The sequence below is a fragment of the Pipistrellus hanaki genome (genome assembly GCF_964339955.1).
Source record: "Pipistrellus hanaki genome assembly, chromosome: 9".
NCBI lineage: Eukaryota > Metazoa > Chordata > Mammalia > Chiroptera > Vespertilionidae > Pipistrellus > Pipistrellus hanaki.
Window position 1 is genome coordinate 65,619,376 of NC_140511.1, and position 23,044 is coordinate 65,642,419.

Consider the following 23,044-nt stretch of genomic DNA (forward strand, 5'->3'; position numbering starts at 1 on the left):
GAGTGGGCAAAACTCAGGACACCAGGGAAGCCACTCTGGCCTTGGCGAGGAGCCTGAACCAGGCCCTACTGGAACTGTGAGCCGCCTGGGCTCTACCCGCTCAGACACTCAGCTCTGTGACTTCCGGGAGAACCACTTCCTGGGTGAGGAGGTGAAACTCATCAAGAAGATGGGCGACACCTGACACCTCTGCAGGCTGGCAGCCCTCAGGCTAGGCTGGGCTGGGCTGGGCGAGTAACTCTTGGAAAGGCTCACCCTCAACAGGACTAGGAGCCTTTGGAGCCCAGAGGCCTTTGCGGGGCCCCTCTGCCTCCCCTGGTGTCTGGCTTTTACCTGAGCCTCTTCCCGAAACTACTAGCCTTTCTTTTAACCACCCTGGACTCCACTTCCATACATTGAACCAAATGAAACAATAAAGGTTTTTGCAGCAAAAATGAAAAAGAAAGGGAAGGGAGGGGAGGGGAGGGGAGGGGAAGGGAGGGGAGGGGAGGGGAGGGGAGGGGAGGGGAGGGGAGGGGATAAGAAAGGCATTATTAGCATCTGCCCAGGGTGAGCTTTGGCCACCTCCTTTCTGGTATGGATAAAACTCATATTTGGTGCCTTCATTTATTATTCTTTAAATTTTGCTATTATAAAAATATGGAAATATGAACCGAGTGTATTTCATTTCAGAAATGTCTAATTGTATCAAAAGTCTTTTTTTAATCATTCAATCCATTTGAAATTTTAAAAGCAATAAAAATGTAAGTGGTTGAAGAAATAAAAAATTAATATTAAAAAAAGAAAAGGAACCTATATATTGTTTAAGAATCTGTCATATCTTAACATATAAATATCTCAATCTCCTTACTTGATTTAATAGAAAGGTGTCAGCAAACTTACTGTGAAGATTCATCTAGTAAATATTTTAGGCTTTGCAGGCCATACAGTCTCTATCTTAACTCTTTAATTCTATATGTCTTAGCATGCCTGCAGCCCTAGGCAATACATCAATAGGCATGGCTCTGTTCCAATAATATTTTATTTATAAAAAGACAGTAGACAAGATTTGATTTGTAACTAATAGTGTGTCAACCCATGCAAAGCAAATTGATTACTTGATTGTGCAAGGTCCAAAATTATTTGCAGTTCAGTAGGCAGATGTCCTTTGAGTAGTAATACAGAACCATGGCTTATAATGTGATCATTATAACGTAATTATAATATAGTGGGACAAACAATAATTTGCTTTAAATATATTTCACTTTTCTGCATTGTCACTATGCATAAATTGTTTTTACTTGTTTTAATTTTTTACTTAAACTATTATCAAGCATATTAAGAGTAGTTCTTTTTTTAGATCATTGAATAATGTCAAAGATTTTTCCTGTTTGGCAAAATCATAATATGACTGAATTTGAGGCCAGACTATACTAAGATAGATTAGCAGGGGTCCTCAAACTTTTTAAAGTGGGGGCCAGATCACGGTCCCTCAGAGAGCTGGAGGGCCGGACTATATGAACTACTAATTCCTACTATAACACCTTGGCTGCGCTCACTGCCCAAAAAACCTGGCGGGCCGGATCAGACTCCTCTGCGGGCCGTAGTTTGAAGACCCCTGGCAGGAACAAGGAAGAAAAACAAAAGACTTTTTTTTTTTTATTCTTGAGAGTATAACAGATGCACCCCTATTTTTCTCCCCCTTAGCTCTCACCATTTGATTCCCTCCCTGCCCCAGGCCTCCATCACCCTATTGTCTATGTTAATGGTCAATGCATATATATCAATACATATAAATTATTTTATGAAACTCTTCTTCCCCCACTTCCCTCTGAGATTCATCAGTCTGTTCCATGTTTCCATGCCTCTAGTTCTATTTTATTAATCAGTTTATTGTGTTCATTAGATTCCACATATAAGTTAGATTATGTGATATCAGTCTTTCTATTATACTGCTGGTTAGAATACAGACCTGTACAGCCACTATGGAAAACAATGTGGAATTTCTTCACAATTAAAAATGGAACTGCCATTTGACCCAATGATCCCACTTCTAGGAAAAGACTTTTTAAACAGAGAAGATAGTATGGACCAAAGTGGGAATTTGGATGTTCATATTTCTATCAATTAGAAGTAGGTTTTAAGCAGGTAGCAGTACAAGATAAGGTTGGAGGATCAGAGGAGCCAAAATTTTTAAGGAATGCAGTTGGGATTTGTGTTGGTTGTTGAACCCTATAATATGGTTTCGTGCCAAAAGGACAAGTACGGAATAATGAAGAGGTTGTGGTTGTAAAAGGTGTAGGTATTGGGAATGAAATTTGGTTCTAATATTATAATCACAGGATTTAATTTTTCTGCATAAATTGTTTATGCAGACAGAAGGAGGTAACTCCCATTCTCATTTTAGTTCAGAAGGGAGCATTTTATTCTTGATAGCCTTTCATCGCAGGTAAGCCAGTGGTTCCAATAACTAGTGATAATTATACAAGTGCCTTGCAATGTCAAGTAATCAACAGTGGTTTTACATATGAGAACTACAGCATCTAGCATCTCATAACCTAATCAAGGGCCTGAAGATGTCTCTAATACAGAAGAAAAACAGAAGGGAACTCTCAGTAATGTCCAAATATTTCAAGGCTAAAATGTGAAAGGCTGGCCTTGTTTTTTTTGTGTCTTCAAGAGAAAAAATTAATTCCCTTACTTTAAAAACCACAGAAAAGCCAATTTCAAAACAACAACAAAATGTAACTTTCTACAGTATCCAAAAACTCCTATAGCCCCTGGATTGCTCAGTTGCACTAATGGGACATAAGAAAGGGCTATTCGGATAGAAACGTCAATGTAGGTAAAAGGAAGGGGGTGGCTCTTGAGAAAGAAAACAGAAACAATAGAACTGCATTTCCCATCTCCTGTAACTACTAGTAATCCCCATGTTTGTATTATATCATGCTCTCAATAAGAGCACTTTGTTTTTGGTCTTCTCAAAACATCCTATTGTTTTTAAATTATCTTCATGCTTCTCAAAACCCAGAACGTGGCTACCGAAAATCATATTAACCCTCTGGAGGCCGCAGTTTACACTCGCCTGGCCCATGGGTAAGGTCCCCAAGTGGGTCCACGCAGTGACATGAAAGAAGGTGGGGGAGCGGGAGGGTCCCCTGCCCCAGCCCTACACCCATGAGATCCGAGGCACCTGTGCCTTGCTGAACCTCAGCGTGACCTACAACCCACCGCACTTGCACCAGTATTGTGGCTCCCGAGGCCACCTTTACCATGGCCAGAATCTGGGTTATCCCTTTAAGGATTTCTTACATCAGATGACCATGGATGTGCAATTCTTAAAAAATGGGCAGACCCTGGGTGAATCAGAAAACTCTGAAGCAGCTGTAGACAAACTGGCCAATACTCTGCTTTTTGCCGATGTGTATTACATTGTTGGTGGTCTGTTCCCAAGATCAGGAGCTGTCATCACAGGGAACAGAAGTGGCTGGCGGGCATTTGGCCTCTAGATCCTTTCAATGGAACGTGGTTCTGAGCTGAGACAAATCATGATCCCTGGAAGCCAACACCTGAGAAGGATGATGAAGAACACCTGCGCTCAAACCCTTCCTCCCACAGGCCAGGCAAACCTCTCCCAGGTTTTTCCAGTGTTTCCGATTGAGTGCTGACCACCCAGACAAGTGCATGACGAGGATCGGAAACCTGGTTAAAAGGAAGGAAGCAGAAGAGTGAACTCACCTGCTATGAAAGGTGTTTTTTTAAAAATGAAATTACTGAAGAGCTGTACTTTAAAAAATAAAACGAAGTGTAAGGACAGTATTATTTTGTGAACAATGCAGGCTCCTTCCTCATTAAACTTCTCAAGTGTGTGAGATGGGGGTGGAGCAGGGAGTTCCCTTTGGAGCTCCATTTGGTAAAGTGGGTAGCAGGCTCCATGCATTCCCTTCCCTTCACCATTTGCCTTGCCCTCCACACGCTTCCTCTATCCTGGCTGGAACCACTGCCTCAAAGACAATTGGTCTCAGAGGTCAACCCTATCCCAGCTTCTCGCCATTACACAGCAATTTGTCATACCTCAACTTACAAAGAAATAAGCTCTTTGTTCATTATGAAGTGTATGTAGAAGAGTCTGAGAGAGAATATTCTTCTCAAAGGAATGGGGAGTTCTCATTGGAACAGAGCCAGTTTGATGTTTGTTAGTCTAACCTTTGGCCACGTATTTCCAGGTGATGGGATTCTCATTTTGCATAATGTTGCTAACCCAATGTACCCCCTTTTTCTAAATAGCTACTTTCTTACTGCCTTTTGAAAGCAATATACAGCCAAATAATTTCAGATGACCACATCATTAGTTAATAAAATGCTGGGAAATAAAAATTTCCAAGATTAAAAAAAAAAAAAAAACAGCACAGAATGTACTCACATCTGACAGGTTGGTTGAACTGCCCATCCTATAAAAGTAATTATTATAGAATTATTATGTTAACTAGAGGCCGGTGCACAAAATTCTTACGGGGGGGGGGGGGGGGGGGAGGGGGGGGAGAGAAAGAAGTCCATCAACCCAGACTGCACCCTCTGCAATCCAGGACCCCTCAGGGGATATCCAACTGCCTCTCTCAATCTGGGACTGCTGGCTCCTAACCATTCACCTGCCTGCCTGCCTGATCATCCCTAACCCTTCTGCCTGCCTGCCTGATTGTCCCTAACTGCTCCCCTGCTGGCCTGATTGCCCCTAACCACCTCTGTCTCAGTCCGCACCAAGGACCCAGGATTCCCTCTGGCAGCCAGTCACAGGCACCCTGGACCCAGGCTTTCCTCCCTCTGGCTGGCCTCAGGCACCAAGGAGAACCCGGGCTGGCCTCGCCTGGGCTGGCTGGCTACAGCTGCAGGGAACTATGAGCAGGCAGCTTTGCCCAGGCCACAGCCCCAGGCACTGGCACGCGGGACCTCGGGGTGGGCAGCTTGTCCCTCTCTGGTCCTCAGGCACAGCTGCTGGTACCCAAGACTAGGGGCACGCAGCTTGTCCCTCTCCCAAGCCACAAGTGCAGGCACAGCCGCTGCCCCCCCACCCCCACCCTCACCCCCGCGACCATGGGGCGGGCAGCTTATTCCTCTCTCCAGCTGCAGCCTGGCTGGTCCTCATTTCTCTCTCCCAGTGTTGAGTGACTGAGCCTTATGGAGTGAGGACCATTTGCATATTAGCTCTTTATTATATAGGATTAAATAGGCATACTCTATCCTTGTTAACCAATAAGGATTTGGTTTAATTCAAGCTTTATTAATTCTTGTGTATAAATGAGGAGACCATTCTTGCAAACATATAGAAGTATAAAAATATAGCATACTATGAAAAATAAGAAATGCAATTCGAAATAGCCTTTCAAATCCAGATGATAATAGGTGACAGATGATAGATGATAGATAGATAGATAGATAGATAGTGTCAGAAAAGAGATAGATACAGAAATAAAGTTAGCAATATCTTTAAGAATGGAAAGTATAAAGTGTATACCCATGACTAGTGTTCTATATCTAGAATAACTCTAAGTTAAAGAGATTAGACAATTTCCTTTATCTTTCCATGATTTAAGTGGGTCTTTTGTATGGATTAAATAGTAAAGATAAACTTTATATGGATTTCTTAATTTCCATTTTAATATTATTTCAAGCAAGAAACAACTTTTTGTTTGTTTTCATTTATTTTAGTTTGACATAGTCAGAAAAAATGTTGGTATTAATTTCCCCCAGTACTGCAGCTTAAGCTCTCATCTATTTGTGGTATTATTCTCAACAGAATTACATAATAATTAGATTGTTCTTCAAATACTCCACTACAAAATCCCTCTGCAAAAATAGTAGCAGAAAGTCTGAATTTGTCTTTCCTTTGCAAACCATACAAATAACATATCCACTAGATGGCAGGGTGACACCATAATTTAAATCAAGACACAACTCAGCCTATGGATTGCTTTAAAGAGAGTCACAGAGAGACCAATGGAAAGCAAAATGTTCATAGTTTGAATATATTTATTCCACACTCCTTTCTTTCAAGGATAAGGGGACAAATGTTCAAAGATAGTGAATTACATTCAAGCGTAGATACCTTTAATGTTTATCTTTATTTTTCCATTTATTAATTTTGAACTACAAATAATGTGTAGCAGTGTTAGCTCTTGGTCACTTACACAGCCACATAGTTCAGGGAATAAAGATATTAACAGCTGACTTAAATTCACTTATAATAAATAAATGCACAAATAAAAAGTGGATTCAAAATATATACAGATATTAGTATAAAAATAAAAATCTCTTCAAAGATACAAGCCTTTCTAAAAGCAAAGAGCAAACTAACATTGAAAATTCATTTACCTATTTATACGACATACACATGTGTCATATATATGCATGCATTTATAAGATGTAAGGTGTCATGTATACAACATTAAATATTGCAGATTTGAAACAGAACATTTAATTACTAGATTTAATGACAAAGTTAAATCCAAACTGTCCTATATATATTTGAGAAAGTAGGAAACAAAGAGATTCCTCTCCCTTCCTCTCTGTGGAAAATCAATAAATTATTTTTTTTAAAGAAACAAACAAACACTATATTACAATAAGCTAGAATCCATAATGAAGTTATAGCAGTTATTAATATGTATATATCCAATGACAAAGTAAGAATTAGCCACTAAGCAGAAACTATAGGAGATGAGAAGAGACATACACAAAGATTTTTGATCAAGGTAAAAGAAAAAAATAACAAATACTTAGTAACTAGAGATACAATCCCAAGCAATATAACCACATATATCTCAAAGAACACCAATAATAAGGAATACCATTTTTTTTCAATTTTATATGAGCAGTTATAAAAATTGACTATATTTTAACCGATGAGTAAAGCATAATAATGTCAGCAAAATGATGAAAATGTAAGTAGCATTTTTGAACATTAATAATTCATCATATAAATTAAAATAAGAAATATAAGAAAAAAATTTCTTAGTGAAGTATCTTCAAGGATTTCATCAGTCAAAGAAGTTTCCTAAGAAGAAAAATTCCTCATATATGAGGAAAGACATTTGACAATCCTTAGAGACTCTTCTGGGAAGAAAATCATTTGTGCAATCCTTTGAAGGAATTTAATGCCATTAAGAGAATCTTTGGGGAATTCAATTCACTCACCCAAACATATGTTTTGCTTAAAAATGTTTTCCTTTATGCCGGGACCGGTTTGGCTCAGTGGATAGAGTGTCGGCCTGCGGACTGAAAGGTCCCGGGTTCGATTCCGGTCAAAGGCATGTACCTTGGTTGCGGGCACATCCCCTGTGCGGGGTGTGCAAGAGGCGGCTGGTCGATGTTTCTCTCTTATCGACATTTCTAACTCTCTGTCCCTCTCAATTCCTCTCTGTGTAAAATCAATAAAATATATTTTTTTAAAAATGTTTTCCTTTATTAATGTTTTATTTCTAAATTTTTTATTATTGAAAATATTACCTATGTCCCCCTTTTCCCCATTGACCTGCCCCCCTTATTTAAATTTTTAACCATTCTTTCTTGTATCTAATCGAAAAATCTCATCCAACTCTACTTTCTACCTTTTCTTCTATATCTGTTACTATAAAGAATAATATCTGGGATCTAGTTTTTATGAGGACTTTCTCCTTGGTAGCAAGCTTGAAATAAAACGTTGATAGTTTCATCAATTTATTTGAGATTTTTTTGTGGGTTTTTTCCCTGACTAATTTACTCTATAGGTTGTTTGATGAATAGATAAATTTTAATTCTCATAGTTTCAGCTTACTCGGTTGGTAAATAAAGCAGATAGTTAAATCATTACTTCAAAACTACAGTTCTTAAGCTTTTTAAGGAAAAAAAATTTCACAAATATCAAATGTTGATTGAAATCATATTTTATTACAATGTTACTTAAACATGCATGGATATAAGTCAGAAAAACCTTATACTTAAATTTCTAATATGATTAAAATATTTGAAATATAATATAAAATATTATGTTAAAATTCTCAGTTCAAATGTTTCACATATTTAATTTATACAAATTAAAATAAAGCAACAATAATAAAAGTATTTTCAGCAGATTTTATTTGAAGAGCAATACTCTTTTTCATTTATCCTCACAATTACCTTATGAGGTAATTACTATTATTTTTTATAGAAGAAGAAAGAAAAATTGCCTTACTAGGGCCCCTCAACTAGGATGATATTATTCATCTACATTTTAGTGTTCAGTTGTACCAACTTTATATTTTTTTATTTTGAGCATGATGAGAGAGCATTTGCCTATAATTGTCATCTCAGTTATTAGTTTAACTTTATAATTACTCAATAACTAATAATAAAATGTATTTTACTGAATGATAGATTTAAAGGTTTAATCAAAATAACGTATTAAAAATAAAACTCATTAATTTTTCATTGCTTCAAAGTATCTTTCAATAAACTAATGCAAATTGACATGTATCATGGTGTAGACTGCATAATAATTTCACTCTAAATTCAGTTATTAATGCTCTTTTTCTTGACTTTTTAATACATCTACAAACATGTTACTTTTAAGGACAAGTCTCCAATAATATTTCTCTATTTGAACTTCTCTACAATTTTTCATTATACACATGACATTATTTTATCATTTTATTTATATACTAGAGGCCCAGTGCACAAATTCATGCACAGTTGGGGTTCCTCTAAGTGGCCTGCAAGGATCAGGCTGAAACCCACAGTCCAAAGCTGCCTGCAGCTCCTACCTGCCATTCCTGCTCACCCCAGCCCCACTGTGCCTGCCACAGGCTTGTGCCCGATCAAGTTCTGATCAGGAGAGGCTCATGCTGCTGCTGCAGCAGCACTCACTAGTCATGAGCCCTGTGTTTGGTGCCCTCCCAAGGGAAATGGCCTGTGGGATCGGGTTGAAATCAGCTCTCCAACATCCCCAGAGGAGTCCTGGATCTTGAGAGGGTGCAGTCCAGGCTGAGGGACCCTACTGGTGCACGATCAGGTCCCTGAGAGGGACCACAGGAGGGCTACAGAGTATGTCTGTCCCATCTTACTCAGTCCCAGTTGGCCGAACCTCAGCAGCAAGCTAACCTACCGGTTGAAGTATCTGCCCCCTGGTGGTCAGTGAACATCATATCAACTGGTCAACCAGTTGACTATCTACCCACTGATGCTCAGTGAGTAGTTGAGCAGCTTTAGCATATCATTAGCATATTACACTTTGGTTGGTTGTTTAGTTGTTCTGCTGTTTGATCTATTTGCATATTACCCTTTTATTATATGGGGTTAATTTATATATTTATTCTATATCCATTTTTTTTCTCCCTCACTTGTGCAATATAATGTCTTACTCCACTCCACCATGTAATTTTAATGATGTTTAATGAGTCCTCTTTTATTAAATAGTTAACAAAATTGTTATTTAATCAATTATTTGAAACTTTCAAATATATAGAACTGTATAGCTATCTGAATGCATAGAAGTCCCCTAGAAACTGAAAGTTTTTCATTCTCATTTTGATGGTAATAGAAAAAAATTTAAGCATACTCTATATCAGGTAATTTCAATACCAGCATTTACATTTGATTTTACGATCCACTGGCTCAAAATATGTTTTCACTAGGATATCCATTCTTCTCAGATATTTAAAAGTAGCCAGACATCCTACTCTCCTGGCACAATCCCATTTGTATCTAATAATAACTAGACCCCTGTTATACACTCAAAAGTGGCTTAGTTTGGACAATAAATTATATGGCTACTTTATTTATAACCAATGCCACCATTTCATTACCACATAAAGAAGAGTTTTATAGCAAATTTTTTGTGGTTTTTAAAATGATTTTATTAAAATCACTTTAGAAAAACTTCCAATTTTCATATAACCACCATTTTTACATAAATAACATTTTTATTATTTAGTGCCCGCATGACTAATTTTTTACTTTTAAATTGTTACAATGAATGTGGAAATCATAAGCTAAGTGGAAAAAATGATTCTAAATTTCTGATGCTTCTTTTTGATGAGAATGCAGGGAGGGTAACAAAGTCATATAGACCCTCTGGATCTAGGATGATCAATATGAGTGTTGCTTGTGTTTATCTGGAGACTTATTCATGAACCAGAGTACAGGGAGATTCAAAAGTTTATTCACCAGTTAGCAAATTAAAGGAAAAAAATATAAAAGAAAAAGCATACCATAACTTAAATAAGGAAATGATGACTCAAATTATTTGAAGATGTAAATAAGAAATACAAATCAATAAATAAAGAAGAAAATATGTTATAGTAAATTACAATGTTAATAAAATGACAGCAGTGTCATTTTCTTACAGCATAGTTCCTGGTTTAATAAATTTAAGTGAAACAAGTCTCACTGGAACCTGGTATGTAATGAGGAGGGAAAGTGCCTTTCAGATGACCTGCCTTCCAATCAAACATGGTTTCTGGCACCACACTTTCCTCAAAGCATTCTTCATCTCCATGTTTCTGAGTGTGTAGATTAGAGGGTTGAACATGGGAGCAATGATGGTGTAGAAAAGAGCAAGCACTTTATCTTCTGGAAAAGTTGTGGCTGGTCTAATGTAAATGAAGAGAGCAGGCACAAAGAACAGGACCACCACTGTGATGTGAGAACTGCAAGTGGAAAGAGCTTTGGCACGCCCCTCTGCAGGGGAAGTCCTGATGGTGTACAATATCATAAAGTAAGATGCCATCAAAATCACGAAAGTCACCAAAGCGATCAGACCTGAATTAACAACTACCAGGAGACCAATTCCATAGGTGTCGGTGCAAGCCAATTCCAGCAAAGGATACGCATCACAGAAATAGTGATCTATCTCATTGGGGCCACAGAATGGTAAAAAGATGATGAGAAGAAACTGACTGGCAGAGTGGACAAATGCCCCAGTGCAACAAGCCATGATGATCCTGTAACACTTTTGCCTGCTCATGATGATGATGTAGTGCAGGGGCTTGCAGATGGCCACATAGCGGTCATAGGCCATCCCTGTGAGGATAAAGATCTCAATGCCTCCAAGGAAGTGAAGGACAAAAAGCTGTGTCATGCAGTTATTATAGGAAATGGTCTTCCTTTCTGCCAGTAAATCAGTCATCAGCTTAGGCACCACTGTTGATGTATAGCAAAGGTCAGAGAGAGAGAGGCAATTAAGGAAGAAATACATGGGTTGGTCAACCAGTGGGCTGCATGTGATAGAAATCATGATGAGCAAATTTCCCACCCAAATAACAATATAACAAAGTAAAAACAATACAAAATAAAGGATTTCAATGTTCTTGTTTTGAGATAGTCCCAGGAGAATAAACACAGTTACATTATTTCTATTGTCCATGGCCCAGTGCAGATAAAATGTATTAATAGTTCCCTGCAAAGAATGCATAAGTCATAAGTCAACGTTGGAAATGTTCATGGATAAGACTGATGATAATACTAATATCATGAAACTACTAGTATGTTTAAGGAAAGGAAATTCTCCCAGTGTTTCAGAAAATAAATATCTGATATTTAATATTTTTTATATTAGTCTCATGATGATATCCTTAAGTCAGTCATTTAGGACATTATGTTCAATGTTGATATTAATAAAAATGAATGCATTCAGTCCTGGCCAGTGTAGATCAGTTGTTTGGGCATCATCTGTGTACTGCTTTGATTCTCTGTCCAGGCAAATGCCCAGGTTGCAGGCTTGATCTCCAGTAGGGGGCATACAGGAGGCAGCTGATAGATGTCTCATTCTTACATCGATATTTCTCTACCTTTCTCTATCTCTAAAAATCAATTAAAATATTTTTTAAAAATAAGAATGCATTCAATCAATTTAAAATGTTTTACAATTATTAGTAATTAGGGGTTGCCAAATATTTTCCAATTCTAAAGTAATATATTTCTAAGCCCTTGGAAAGACATTACTCTGGATCTTTTCAAATTCATATTTGTTTAAGAGGCAAGTATTAGTCACACAAAGTTTTTGTTTAATGGTACAGAAGCAAAGATTCACATAGTGACATGTCTACATTTACATAGTGGAAGCCAAAAACTCTATAAGGGGCCCATGCAATTGGTTTGAATAACTTTTTGATTGCTTGTTTACTTTTATCTTACTGACTCATGAAGGTAAAATGCTGATATTGTATAATAGAAATGTAGCTTTTTCTATAGGGATATCAATAATAACCATATATTTAAAAGAACCACAAAATAAAACATATAGGCAATAGCTAAAATTTTAAAAGAGAAGCAGACATGCTCTCATCCCCCTGTTGGTAATACCTTAATCAATAAAGAAATCAAAATTAAAAAAGAAATGCATACAATGTGTTAGAGAGAGGAAGAGAGAGAGAGAGAAGCAGACAGCAGTCATCTCTTCATGATTTTGCTCTTGACTTGGTGTATCAAATTTAGCAAGTCAATTTCTTCTCAGTGGTTAGAATCAAAGTGTGAATTTGTTCTATATTTGTCCAATCAATGCCTTTTGCCAAAACCCATAAAGAATCTTGACACTGCATAATTCATTTTAAAAAAGTTTGTGGGAAAGTTTTATATGAAGACAAACAGATGGGACCTAGGGTCTATTACTAATTATAGCATTGTTAATTTGGGTACCACTCACTTTATTTCTTTGAATTTAAGTTAGCTCATTTGTGAAATGAGGACACATGCTTGAATTTTGCCACAAAAATGAAACTCAAACAAATCAATAAATGACCATTGATTTAGTAACCATAGCAGTATTCATTGCTGATTTTATCTCAATGTTTGTGTTACTAAGTCAGCAATCTGGTGACCACATGGTCCAATTCTCTTTACTATAAATTTTGACCCAAAATTGTATTATTAATACTCACTACCTTTTCTTAAAATGTTTGCTATACTTTCTGCCCTAATCTTATCAATTAAGTTTCAAGTTCTCTCCTCCTTACTATTTTATAGATTTAAGTTATTTTGTCACCTTTCAATTAAAAATACCTTTGTAATGGGTCTTTAAAATGAATTTATTTCTATGGTTCAATTTTAAGATTTAGAATTAGCTTATAGAGATGCCATTGAAAAATAGCGGTTCATGCCTCCAATTATAGTATATAAATACTTCCTTACTTACAAACAAATACTACTTTAAAATAATGTTTTAAAAGCTGGTCTAATTTTAACTCTTAAAGCAATTGCTTGTTCATATGAATGGACATAAATAAAACCATAATTTAAATCATGTGCATAGAAATAACCTAAATTATTCTCCCCTCTGATTCCCCCAGAAACTACCGCCTGTATTTCTGAGTTCTCAACTATTGAGTATGAGATCTCTAGTTTCTATTCTTGAGGCAGTCATCCATTTTAAGTGGGAGCTCCTATCTTTATATCCTTCAACACTTTTTGTTATCTAAAATGGAGAAAAATACTTTTTCCCCCTAAATAAACCAGAGAGCTATGAGCTTTTTACATAAAAATGTAGAAAAAGCAATAGAGTAAATTTATGTTAACAATACCACTTTTTCACCTAATTATTTCCTTTTTTCTAATTATTTTATGTAAAACCAGATAATGTCTAAAGTTATTGTCCTTGAACCATTTCAGGCATTCTAATTTTGATATGCAGATGACAAAATAAGATAATAAATTAATTCAGGAGGACCTTGGAACCTTTTGTTTGAGGAAGATGATTACAGCTAAACCAGATAAAACACCGATTCAGGTATTACATGAATATGGCATAAAGACCAAGAACTTCCTGGTGCATGAATGTGAAAGATCCGATACGCAAATCCACGAGCCCAGTTTCACCTTCAGAGTAACCACTGGTGACATAACCTGGTACAAGTAAGAAGCTGGCAAAACATAGGCTTCAGGGGCTGCCATAAACATTGTGAAAGCCAAAGTAAGTATTCCCTTTGCAGTGTCTGACCCCATAATGACTGACTCTTCCAAGCAATCAATGAATCAGCTTAATCCTATTGGTCAATTACAGGAATTGGCTATTCATCATGGCTATTCATCATTACTAAATATACAACGGGGGGGGGGGGCGGGGGGGCATACCTAGGGAGGGGTTTGGGATGGGAATGGGGGAATAAGGACAATTATGTGAGACCATAATTAATAAAAAATATAATAAATAAATAAATAAATAAATAAATAAATAAATATACCCTTCCCCAGGAAGAAGGACCTGCTCATAAGAAAGAATATACAACAATTTGCAGGCTAGAGTCATTTATGGGAACTAGGAAGGGACATTAAAAAAACAAGCCAAGAAAAATGCTGCTGAATTTTTTCTTAACAAATTCTGTAATATAATATTTATCCAGAGAATTACATTTTTTTTAGCAAATGTAGCAGGATATTCTTTTTTTTTTTTTAATATATTTTACTGATTTTGTACAGAGAGGAATGGAGAGAGACAGAGTTAGAAACATCGATGAGAGAGAGTCATCGATCAGCTGCCTCCTGCACACCCCCTACCGGGGATATGCCCGCAACCAAGGTACATGCCCTCGACCGGAATCGAACCCGGGACCCTTTAGTCCCCAAGCCAACGCTCTATCCACTGAGCCAAACCGGTCCCGGCAAGCAGGATATTCTTTAGGATGTACTTGGCATTCTTAAGAATTCTCTAGGTGAAAAGAACAATCTACTAAAAAGAAGCCTCCTCAATAGTCCAAATATAGATTACAACTAACTGCTTATTAAAATCACCAAGGAACAAGGTTTCGATATAACATATTTGGATATAGACGAACTGAGTGCCAATGGACAGTATCAATGTCTCACTGAACTCTCGCCCGGTCCCAGCATAGTCTGCCATGGCTCTGGGATGTCCTGTGGCTATGCACAGTGATGCCACCCACAATGCTTTACAATATTTAAAGATAATAGCAGAAAGTAAACTTGGAGCAACTTAGAAAACCCTTCAGCAGCACATAAAAAGTTCCTCTGTCAACCCCTTCTCAAGCAAAGCATTGACGGTAATGTTTGAGTTTGTGTGTCATTTCTGAATCTCATAGATTCCATCAGCAAGCTAGAGTCAATTATTGCCTAGTTGTTATTAAACTCTTTTTAATGGCTTCAACTTTGTATTGGTGTGTTGTATTTATAAATTTTGTACCATAGGCAGAGTGTAGCACCCATTGGACAATGCCATGTACATAGAAGGAAGAAACTGCATGCTTATTGATGATGAGGAAGATGATGAAATAACACTGCTAACAGGAGTCTTTCTTCCTGGTGCTTAGCCTCTCCTTTGTGCAAGACTTTGCAACAGGAACTCGAAGGAAGCCCCTTGGAATTACAGTGTTGAGGATGCACTAACAGGCTTTGACTAAATGTGATTGTTAAATATCAGGGAACATGATTGGTCTGCTGTGTACTAGTATTTGAATCCATGTAATAAAAAGATGCTGTTATAATGCGTTCTACTCATTAAAGTTATTGACTTGAAAAAAAATGAGCAAGCTAGTCTTGATGATTTATATGATATGTTTCAGTTAAGATTTCACATAACCCTTGGACTCCAAAATTGTTAAAAGTAAGGGTTTGAAAACCTTGAGAATGAGGAAATGAAATGAAAGTGCTTGGGTTTGTATTCTAGCTTTGTTATGAATAATCATATGGCCTTAGTACATTTTTTTTAACTACACTAACCGTAGGTCTAATAATTCTTATATTAGTTTACAATTTGAGCATTCCTGTGTGCCTAACACTCTCCTGAACATGTTATAGGCATAAACGTTTTAATCCTCATAATAACACTAAGAAATAAGTATTAATTGTAAACCTATTTCACAGAAGAGGAAAGTGAATTATAGAGATGTTAATTAGGCCAAGACCATTGACATAAGACATAATAGTATCAAGATCTAAAACCACATAAATCTCACTTAGCAATACACTTAGCAAAATGTTATGTACTTTGAACAGTTCCTGGTGCATAGCCCTTACTGAATGAATAGGTGATACTATTGGTATTTAAAACAGAGGGTCTCTGACCCCAATATGTCAATTTTTAATCTATGCTAAAGTGAACTATATACATCCTTAATTTGCAGGATCCTAAATTCCTGAAATACAGAGACTATCTTACATTCTGCTTTGAAATATTAAGAAGTACTTTCACAAATTTAATTTTGAATTTTAGCCACCTTTCCCTTATATGTATGATTTTTGGCAAGTACTATTTTTCCTCAGATCATCATATCGCTGATGAGGACATCGATCTCCCAACACCGTTGTGAGAATTAACTAGATAAAGTGTATGTCACCCACTTCATGGGAGAAGCTCAATAAACATTTCAATTATTTTACCTTTGTTCTTTACCTCATTTTCTTGGTAACCTGTAAACCACTTTTATTCTTAATCAATACTTTGTCATTGTTTACCAAAAGTTTTGATAATGATTTCTTCTTATTTGAAATTGGTTACCCAGCTAAGCATCAATTAACTGTCAGTGTCTTCCTGTCCCTTTACAACATCTTGACACATCCTCAATAGGGAACTTCTTGAATTTATTGCTTTCATATCTCAAAACATATTAGTCTATGAAATTCAGAAAAGATCTCTGTATTTACCTTTAACTGCACCCAATCTCCTATCTACACAATAAAGACAAAATATATTCCACTGGCATCACACATTCAGGCAGGATCATGGAAAGGAAGGAGAAAAATTCACCACCAGTGCTCTTCTGTTTCAGCTGTCATTTTATCTCTATTTCTTCCTCTCAGTGCTATCTCTCTTTCCTCTTTAAAATTCTGGTCATTCAACCGCTGCTCAGAATCTATCATGTCAGCTTCTTGAATTCGCATTTCGCTCAGCATAGTGAATTAGCCATTCATAGAGAGAGAAAAAAACTATATTATTTCAAAGATAATTGACACCTGTTAACCAACCGATATTCACATGAACAGTGAGAAGTCAGATATTCAGAGAAACAGTTTGAAGGCAAGGAATACTTTTAATATCCAAACAAGTCAAATCACAATCTATATTTCTAGCACTATATTATTCTTAGAGATATCCAGGTTCACATGATTAAATACTTAATAGAAAATACATTCTAAAACTGAATTTCTTTGAGCATTGACTATTCCTCGCAAGTTGTTTTTTACTTACCTAAGCTCACCAGGTGGATTTCCTTTAGGTCCAAGTTATCAGACCTGATGCTAGAAAAGAATCTGGTTTATATAGTATGCAAGTGCAATTTTCTCTGTAGAATTACATTATCTCTCTTCCTCTCCTTCTCCCTCCCCCACTCCCTTTCTTTCTCCTTATATCTAAACGTGTGTGTGTGTGTGTGTGTGTGTGTGTGTGTATGTGTGTGTCTAGGTTTTACTAAGGAAAACACTATTAAATGTTTCTATATCATTTCTTGAATGCTCAAAATATTTACTAGAAGATATTTTATAACTGAACTACCGGGTTCAAGGAATGTGAAGCACATTAAAGTAAATGGTATATGAGGAGGGTCATATAATGAACACAGAATGGGAATGTCATGATCCATATGATCCATCATAAGTTTATCTAGTCTACTTCTAACACAAGAATACACACACAGTAATTTGCATTTCAGATGAATAATTGAAGATAAGAGTTATAGGAAAAAAAGAAGTAGGCTAACATGGAAATGAAAGAATAATCAAGGTTGGGAAACAGGATTAGAAGAAGCTACAAGGAAAATAAAATCAGAAGGGTTAATATGATTTAAAAGTAGTTCTAGTCTAATTAAAACTGTGAAATGAAGAAAAGTTTTAAAAATTCTGGGATAGCTTCTGGTATGTGTCCAAGGCTTTTTTGTTGTTATCATATTGTGTCTCACAAAATAGTATGAAGTTATGTATTCCTATTGGAAATATGGGGAAGAAAAATCTGAGATCAGAGAAATAAACAAATGTCTTGAGGTTGTTCAGCGTAGAAGTACCAGAGGGAAGATTTTAAACCAGTTCTATGTGTCTCCCAAACGTCTTATTTTAAACATATTTGTAAATGGCCTAAAATAGGAAGCAGTAAGAAGTTGATGCAGTGATCATAAACTGCACTTATTTTAGCTTCAAGGTAGGTTATATATAATATGACCGTTAAGAGTATGACACCTGGAGGTGGACTGCCTGAAGCCAAATGATAGCTCTGCCACTTTTTTTAACAGCTTTAATGAGATATTTTTGACAAAAAAAAAAAAAAAAAAATTTAGGCCGGAACCGGTTTGGCTCAGTGGAAAGAGCATCAGCCTGCGGACTCAAGGGTTCCGGGTTCGATTCCAGTCAAGGGCATGTACCTTGGTTGCAGGCACATCCCCAGTAGGGGGTGTGCAAGAGGCAACTGATCAATGATTCTCTCTCATGGATGTTTCTAACTCTCTATCCCTCTCTCTTCCTCTCTGTAAAAAATCAATAAAATATATTTTTTAAAATATATTTTCATATATTTATGATGACAGAAGAAGATTTGACTTTGGGTGGTGGGCACACATACAGATGTATCATAGAATTGTACTTAAAACTTACATAATTTTATTAATCAATATCGATGCAATAAATTTAATTTTTAATTGCATATACTTAATGTGTACAGTGCAATGTTTTGACATAAGTATAATGTGAAATAATCACAATTAAACTATTTAAAATATCCATTGTCTCTACATAGTTGTGAGTGTGTTGAAAAGATTTAAGTTCTATCTTTGCAGTTTCAGATATACAATATGGTATTGCTAACTATAGTCACCTTGCTATATATTAGATCTCTGTAACTTATTCATTCCACATAACTGAAAGCCTGTACCCTTTTAACATCTTGCCATTTCCCACAACCCTTGGCCCTGGTAACCACCATTCAACTCTCTGCTTCTATATCATTTCCACATATAAGTGAGGTCATTCTGCATTTCCCATTCTGTGTCTTGCTTATTTCACTTAACCTAATGGCCCCAAGCTCCAACATGATGTTGTAAATAGCAGAATTTTCCTCTTTTTTGAGTCTGTGTATGTATCACATTTTCTATGTCCATTCATTAGTCAAGAACAATGGGATTGCATACCTTGTCTATTATGAATAATACTGCAATAAACTTAGGAGTGCAGGTATCCTTCAAGATCATAATTTCATATCCTTGGGATATATACCCAACAGTAGGACTAATGAATCATATAGTAGTTCCATTTTTTAGTTTTTGAGGAAACACCATACTCTTTTTCCATAATGATTTATTAATTTACATTTCTTTCAGAAGTGTACAAGGGTTCCCTTCACTCCACATCCTCACTAACACTTATCTTTTTTTTTAATTCTTTATTGTTTAAAGTATTGTATATAGTATTACATATGTCTCCTTTTCTTCCCATTGACCTCTCCCCACCCCCCAGCACATGCCCTCATCCCTCTAGTGTCTGTGTCCATTGGTTATGCTTATATGCATGCATACAAATCCTTCAGTTTATCTCTTTCCTCCACCCCACCCTCTCCTGCCTTCCCTCTGAAGTTTGACGGTCTATCTTGAATCTTTTCAATAATAGGAACCAGTACTCTGATAGGTGTGAGGTGTTATTTTTCGTCTAGCTTTATTGAGATATAACTAATATATAAATTGAAGATGTACAACCTGCTTATTTGATACATTTATATATTGCAAAATGATTGCCACCATAACATTAGCTACCACCTTTATCACATCACATAATGGCCATTTTCTTCTTGTGGTGCAACATTTGAGATCTACACTCTTAGCAGTTTTCAAGTACAATATATAACAGTAGTATTAATGATATTTCAAATATATTAATACACTATAGTTATCATGCTGTATATTAGATCTCCAGAGCTTATTTGTCTTATAACTGGAAGTTTGTACCCTTTAAATATAATCTCCCTATTTCCCCAGTCCCAATGGTAACTACCATTCTTCTTTGTTGTTATGAAGTTTGGCTATTTTATTTTTCACATATAAGTGATATTATTCAGTGGTTATTTTTCTCTGACTTATTTCACTTATCATAACCCCTTCAAAGTCTATTCATGATATTACAAGTGGCAGGATTTCCTTCTTTTTCATGGCTGAATAGCATTCCATTTTATATATACTTTTTCTTTATTTTTTGACAGAGACTTAGGTTGTTGCCATATCTTAACTATTTTGAGTAATGTTGCAATGAACATGGAACTGTAAAACTCTCTTTAAGATCTTGTTTGTAGTTCCATTGGATAAATACTGAGAAATGGAATTGCTGAATCATATGGTAGTTTTATTTTAAAAATTTTTAGGGACCTCCACACTGTTTTCCAGAGTGGATGCACTAATTTACACCCTCATCAACAATGCATGGGGGTTCTCATTTCTCCACAGCTTCACCAACACTTATCTCTTCTCTTTTTGATGATAGTCATTTAACAGGTGTGAGATGCCATCTCATTACAGTTTTGATTTGCATTTCCCTAATGATTATTTTGAGCACCTTTTCATGTACCTGTTGGCCATTTGAATGTCTTTGGGAAAATGTTATCTGTTTTTTGGTTACATTTTGGATAAAACCCCTTATCAGATAGATGGTTTTCAAATATCTTCTCCATTTGATAGTTTGACTTTTCATTTTATTGGTTGTTTCTTTTAATATGCTTTCAATTAGAGTTATAGGCCTAAATGCAAGAGTTGATTGGGTTTTTAAATTAATAAATAAAAGTAGCTTTAAATATTTTTCAACAAATCAGCCCTAACTGGTTGGCCTGCGGACTCAAGGGTCCCAGGTTCAATTCTAGTCAAGAGCATGTACCATGGTTGCAGGCACATTCCCAGTAGAGGATATGCCGGAAGCAGCTGATCAATGTTTCTCTCTCATCAATGTTTCTAACTCTCTATCCCTCTCCCTTCCTCTCTGTAAAAAAATCAATAAACTATATATTTAAATATTTTTCAACAAATCAAAAATGAGTCTGGAAATCAAAGCTCATTGGTAGTTCTCTGGTGTGGTACTGCTTCTGAGGGAGATGAGGGGAAAGGGGTTCCCCAAGGTCATTAGCATTTTGCTTCACTTTATATAGACTTTATAAAAGCAGAGAAAAGACTGTTTGTTGCCGAAGATACTGTGAAATGGCAGATTTCAGTAGGTGAGAGACAAAACCTGAGTAACAAAGACTTGACTTCTGTCAGCCTTTGGTTTTCAGGGGTCAGGAATTCTCTGGTAGTAATTATTCACAAAGCAATTCCTAAGGCTTCATTCTTGCATTATTTTGGACAGCTACACCAAAATTATCTCAGAAGACATAGGAAAATAAAGCAAGACTCAATCTCTGGATAATACTGGTAAGATATTCTTTCTTCTAAAACTAATCTAAAAAGTTTGTGGAAAGGGGGAATTCAATCAAATTGCTATATTTTGAAAACCTGTAATATAATTGCAAGAACCTTATTCTCATAAATAAGGGGAGAATAAAGTAATTGTGATAATGATAAGACAATAAAGTGCTTCTAGACATGTCTATGAGATAGGGTAGCATGGTTGTGAATAAGCAAATGGCAATAATTTCAAAGAAACATGAGGCATCATGATTGAAATGCTCAGAATGCGGAGGAAGGAATTCTTCTAGATGAGTCTTGATTTGAAGAGAAGGAAGGATTCTTCTAAAACCTTATGGTATGAACAGTGGGGGCACAATTCCCAAGCTTGTCTTTTCCCAGTAGAAAATATTCTTCTTTTTAAAAATTCAGCAAGAAAACCCACAGAAGAATGAACATATAAAAGCAGGGAGTAGTGTTTAAATATGAATTTGAATTTCTATTACTATTACTATTATTATTATCATTATCATTATCACTATCACTATTACTTTTACTAGAGAAGGCACATTTGTAATGACTGCTCTACCTACTCTTATACACAGATGTGAGGAAAGCCAGCCCTGTAGTTTCCCCAAAGCTGGACATGCCAAGTACAATTTTGCTGCAAAGGGGGAGCTGAGGGCACTGAACTTGACAGACCTTGGGATGGTATGTCCTCAGGTGGACAAAATTTCTAATGACTCCCTAAGATACTGTGTAATCCATCCTAACCAATAACTAACGGAGTCATTGCATGAATATCTTGCAAGCCCCCTGAAGTCAGAACTGGTACACATACCCCATCCCACACATATTCTAGCAACCTCACTAGAGTACTTGAAATTCCACCACTGAAGATTTATCTATTTAAAGTAAATATTGTCTTCTTCTTAAACCCCTTTGAAGTATATTTGAGTGAAGATCTCTTCCAGAAATACTTAATTCATATTTAACTTTATGGTAGAAATATAGATGATAGTGAAGTGAAAACCTTTGCATTTCACAAATGGGATAACTGAAGCCCCAGAAAGCTACGTGACTTACCTGGAATTACAGCACCATTACCTCAGAACCAGGTTTGTATAATCCTGGCCCTTTTTCTACTTGCACCACACCACTATTCACTAGAAGAACTTGATGTCAAATAGGGGACAATAAATTCATATACATAAAAATCAGCGTTTCACAAGAACAACAACCTGTAGAAGTCAACCTTTCTCAACTACTTGAAACACTCAAGGCTGTATTCAGGAGGGGAAATGTGGGCATATGTTTTTGTTTCTGTGTCAAAAATAAGACAAACTTTTTCAGATGTTTAATTGTTACCATATCTCCAAACACAAAATTAAGCTGACTGCCTTCTACAGTATAAGAAGTGAGTACATTTTTTAGAAACAAGCAGAAAAAAAAAAAAAAAACCTTAATAAAGAGTGAGGGAGGTAAGACCCTTGACTAGATGTGTGACTTAGAGGATTTGTATTATCTCCCTGGCATTTGTTTTCTGATCTGAAATGTGAAGGGATGGACTCTCACACTCAGGTAGGATTCTCACACTCGTTTCTTCATTTAGGCCTGCTACACAGCAGGGATGGCCATTTTTCTGTTTCCAACTACTGTGGTTATTTATTCAAGTTGGAAAGACTAACTCTGCTGGTCTCTTATGTTTTTTCTTTCAGATAATTGCATCGTCTCTCGGGACCTTGCTCTGCTAGACGAATTCA

At 36.3% G+C, this 23,044-nt stretch overlaps 1 protein-coding gene and 1 pseudogene across 2 annotated transcripts; one reads left to right on the plus strand and one right to left on the minus strand.

The window, feature by feature from the left end:
• Nucleotides 1-10,417: 10,417 nt before the first annotated feature.
• LOC311627589 (olfactory receptor 4P4-like) lies at nucleotides 10,418-11,356 on the minus strand (the record flags this gene model as incomplete). The annotated part of the gene is made up of 1 exon (XM_084894094.1): nucleotides 10,418-11,356. The coding sequence occupies one exon, from the start codon at nucleotides 11,354-11,356 to the stop codon at nucleotides 10,418-10,420; it is 939 nt and encodes a 312-aa protein (XP_084750220.1).
• Nucleotides 11,357-12,132: 776 nt separating this feature from the next.
• On the plus strand, nucleotides 12,133-14,857 carry LOC311627590 (interferon-inducible double-stranded RNA-dependent protein kinase activator A-like; annotated as a pseudogene). The gene is made up of 4 exons: nucleotides 12,133-12,138; nucleotides 13,649-14,013; nucleotides 14,154-14,351; nucleotides 14,720-14,857. The product of its transcript is annotated as an interferon-inducible double-stranded RNA-dependent protein kinase activator A-like (transcript).
• The last annotated feature ends 8,187 nt before the right edge of the window (nucleotides 14,858-23,044 follow it).